The following is a 3,981-nucleotide window of genomic DNA, read 5'->3' as shown; positions in this document are numbered from 1 at the left end:
GGACGCACGCATGCACGCACACACTCGCTCGCTCAGGCTTTGGCTCAGGCTCACGCTCTCTCACTCACACACTCACACACGCCAGCGCGCCTATGCGCTACATGCTATGGCGTTTTGTTTTGCCCTTGACAGACAATGCAATTTTTTGTTGCATACTTTACGGCGCTGCGGTTCGCCGTTTTGCGCGCGCATACGAACAAAGTTAAATTGATCGCGTAACTGCAGCAGCTGCGGGAAATATATGCACACATATATATATATATATATATATACATAAGTACAACTATATTTATTTATTTTTGCCTTTTTCTTGTTCTTCTTATTTGCAATTATACATATATGTATATATTTGTGTGTGTGTGGGTTTGTGTGTGTCCTATGTCCTTATGTAAACACTTTAGTTGGCCAAACAAGCTGCACCTTTTAGTCTCTGTCTGTCTGTCGGTCCGTTCGTCTGTCTGCCTAATTGTCTCGTTGTATGTGTGTGTGTGTGTGTGTGCATACATACATACAAAAGATAATGTATGCTTGCTGTGTACACGGAAAATTACATGAAAAATCCATCACAAATACAAGAAAAACAACAACAGCAGGAGCAGCAACAGCAACAGCAACAACAAAAACAACAACGCGGAGGCGCCACTTTGTCGTTGTTTTGTGTGTACTGTTGTTGTTTTCTTTTGTATTTTTCCCATTGTTTCCCTTTTTCTTTTTTTTGCAAAGTGATGTAGTCGCACACACACACACACACACACATATATAGGTATATATATATAATTGCGCAAACGTTGGTAACGCGACGCCAAGAAAATTTTCTTCTGCTTCAAATTCGCGTGACGCCACTTTTTGGGCTTTTCTCGTCGTCGCTCCAACACCCCCGCCCGAGCACTTCACATGAACGCACTTGCCATCTTTTATGGCAATCGCGACATAACTGCACGCATTTCCTTCGAATTGTCTCCAAAAATAGTTTATCAGAAACTTGCCAAATGCTTCACGTGTTTATATGCGTTTCCCACAAAGGGCACACAAAAAAAAAACACACACACACACAAAACAACAAAAAAATGCCCGCGTCGCACCCAATGCGAAAAATAGAGGATAACACACACACACTCACAGGCACACACAGACACATACACATACGCTCGCACTCGATAGAGTGTGGCTGGGTAGAGCTGTGGCTGCTGCTGTTCGTACGTGCGGGCAGCTCGACTATTTCAATCGGGGTGCAAGAGAGCTTCTATTTGTGGCCAATGGGTCCAATGTGGACTTGGCACAGCAACAACTGACGAAACTGAGAAGCCAACAACAGCAGCGCAGCAGCTGCGAGCTTTTGGGGTTGCCACAGCGACGGCAGCAACGATGTGGGCGCGCCTTACAGTCGGCAACGGATACCTGGCAGCCCGCCAGTGCCCAACCAGCAACAGTGCTGCCAACTTGTCAGTTCGGAGACTTTCAAAGTTCAGAAAACCATGTATGCAAGCGCTCATGAGTACAATCTGCTTAATAAGTTTATTTAATACATTTTTCACATTTCGACAACTTCGACATAACCATTACTAACCTACTAAAACCTGATTATTATCACGACATAGCTTCCCTAAAATAAAACATATTTGGGTATCTATCCACAATAATGCTACTGGGAACGAAACAGCTGATTCTTTGATTCTTTTCTTTCTCGTATTATTGTTATTCTGCATAAAGTTTCGCCAATTTATTGAGAATATTTCTAGTTGGCAATTTCTAGTATGTTAGTGAGAGATTGAAAAGAAAACACAGACTACCTTCAAGACTTTTAGAAGAAAGTAATAAATTGTCATTTCTATAGTTTTGTTTCTAATATAATGTTTATAATACATTGAATACCCTTCGATCTGAGACAGATAAGGTTGAATTTTCATGCTTCCTTGATCCTGAAAAAGCTGCTTTCCTGTTGAGACAAAAAAAAAAAAAACGTAAGTTGGCAGCCTGGCTCGCAGGCTAATGAATGCGCACGCGCCAATCAAAGTGCGAGTTAAGCTTTTTGTGAGCTTTGGAAGCTGTTGAGATTAAAAAGAGCCGTTGCCAATATTTTGGTCTTCCCGTAAGAGGACGAATCTCTGCGTTTATTTAAATTGGAATTTCGAATAGTTATCATGTTTTGTGCAAATGCCAATTTTCAGTTCTTAGCTCTACAGTGTTTTCAAAAAGCATCCATGTCCATTGGGCTAATTCTGGTGGTTTGTTTTTTTAGCCACTTAGAAGTCCTTGTTCCATTCAGTGTGCACGCCATGGAAGTTGTTCTGACGCTGGGCGGGTGCGTTGCGGCCGAAGGGGCTCTTGGGGTTCACCTGGAGGATGTAGTCGCCCTCGATGTCGTAGGCGGCATCGATGCCCATGTAGGCGCGCTTGCCGAAGCCATCGTTCTGCTTGTACTGTTTCAGCGAGTTGGCTGGGACGGCGGGGAAGTTGCGCTCATTGCCAGGACGAACGGATTCGGCGAAGTAGCGGGTGGCGCGCATGGAGGCCTCAACAACGTTGTCAGCACCGGGAACACCATTAGCAGGGCCATTGGGATAGAAGTCAACATTGCCGGTGCGAATGGGAGTGCCCATGCCATAGACAGAGGTGTGGATGGCATCAACGAATTCGGCATCGCCACGGGACAGACCGACGAGGGTGTTGCGGCGCTTGGCGACAATCTTGGAGGGGTCCAGAGCGGTGATGCGACGCAGCTTGTGACCGGTCAGGCGGGTGAACTCATTGGCGGCGGCACCAGCAACATGGGCGCTCACACCCTGGGCAACAATGTGAACGGTCTCGTGGGGAACATCCAATTGGTTGACCATTTGGACAATCCATTGGCCAATCTTGGCACCGGTCTGCTCAATGTCCAGCATAGCGTAGCGCTTGAAGTTGGTCAGAGTGGAGCCCAAGTCGATGATCTGCGACACAAATCAATAATATTAGAGCCTGTGGGAAACTGTCGTAAACAGCCGGAAACTTACGATCATATCACCAGTGTTGGTCTTGGCATTCTTGGCCAGTTCACTGTAGTCCTCCTCGCTGGATGTGCGCTGCTCCTTATCGTCGTAGTCGTTGCCGTATTTCTGTCCCTGTTCCTGCTGCTGCTTCAGGTTGTAGCGCTGCATGTAGGCCTGTACGAGCTTGCGGGTGGCCTTCTGCACGGTGCGGCTGGTCTGGGGCAGGCCAGTGAGCACAATGGTGACCTCATCCTGGCCGAAGTTGGTGTTCTGCTTCAGGTTGGAGATCACCTCAGTCAGAGTGGTGCTGATCTTCTCACCGTTGGGGCGGGGAATGTACACGGGAATCTGGCTGGGCACAAAGCTAGGCTCCAAGTCATGATTGATTTGGGACAGATGATCTGTAGGACAGACATACACAAGTATTTGACATTACAAGGATCACAAGGATGAGAGGATCGTTTGCTACTTACACAGCTGCTGCAACAATTCGGCACCCTTGTCCAACGGCATGCTCTCCAAACGCTCCAGGGTCAGCTCATCGATGGATGGGATTCCCTCCAATTCCTGCACTGAAAGCCATTGGGATGGCTTCAGCGCCTGGCTGACCGAATTGTCCATGCGTTTGTTCGATGTGGGCGTGGCCAGGCACAGGGCCAGGCAGCCCAAAAGGCTCAAAACTTTCAGAGCGTTCATTGCAAGATTCGTTTGGTCCGGAAGTCTATTGTTACTTCAACTACACGCCAAGCAACTGTGTCCCACTACCGTCTGTAGCCGACATTTATAGCGCTGGCAAAAGTGCTTAGCACTGCTGCCAACGTTTCGACCGATTTCTGTCAAGTCAGGTGTTTCGAGGGCAGTGCTTGGCCCATATGTATTCGTTCTATATGCACTACTTACACGTACTTATGTATATGTTTGTGTGTCTTCTTTGTTGCCAAAGGGCTAATCATCAATGAAAAATCTCGCCAAGTCACCAGGCAACAAATTGTAGCTGATAAATACTGAGATT

The 3,981-nt window shown here is 46.8% G+C and overlaps 1 protein-coding gene across 1 annotated transcript; it reads right to left on the bottom strand.

Moving 5' to 3' along the window:
* Positions 1-2,074: 2,074 nt before the first annotated feature.
* On the bottom strand, positions 2,075-3,718 carry LOC115629668 (vitellogenin-1). Its single transcript, XM_030526184.1, has 3 exons — positions 3,443-3,718; positions 2,994-3,370; positions 2,075-2,930 (listed from the first exon to the last, which is right to left on the bottom strand). The coding sequence occupies exons 1-3, from the start codon at positions 3,663-3,665 to the stop codon at positions 2,244-2,246; spliced, it is 1,287 nt and encodes a 428-aa protein (XP_030382044.1). The 5' UTR covers positions 3,666-3,718; the 3' UTR covers positions 2,075-2,243.
* Positions 3,719-3,981: the final 263 nt, after the last annotated feature.

The sequence above is a fragment of the Scaptodrosophila lebanonensis genome, unplaced genomic scaffold (assembly GCF_003285725.1).
Source record: "Scaptodrosophila lebanonensis strain 11010-0011.00,11010-0021.00 unplaced genomic scaffold, SlebRS2 tig00000161-arrow-arrow-pilon, whole genome shotgun sequence".
Classification (NCBI taxonomy): Eukaryota; Metazoa; Arthropoda; class Insecta; order Diptera; family Drosophilidae; genus Scaptodrosophila; species Scaptodrosophila lebanonensis.
The sequence above is the reverse complement of the archived record's forward strand: the minus strand, read 5'-3'. Positions and strand labels throughout refer to the sequence as shown.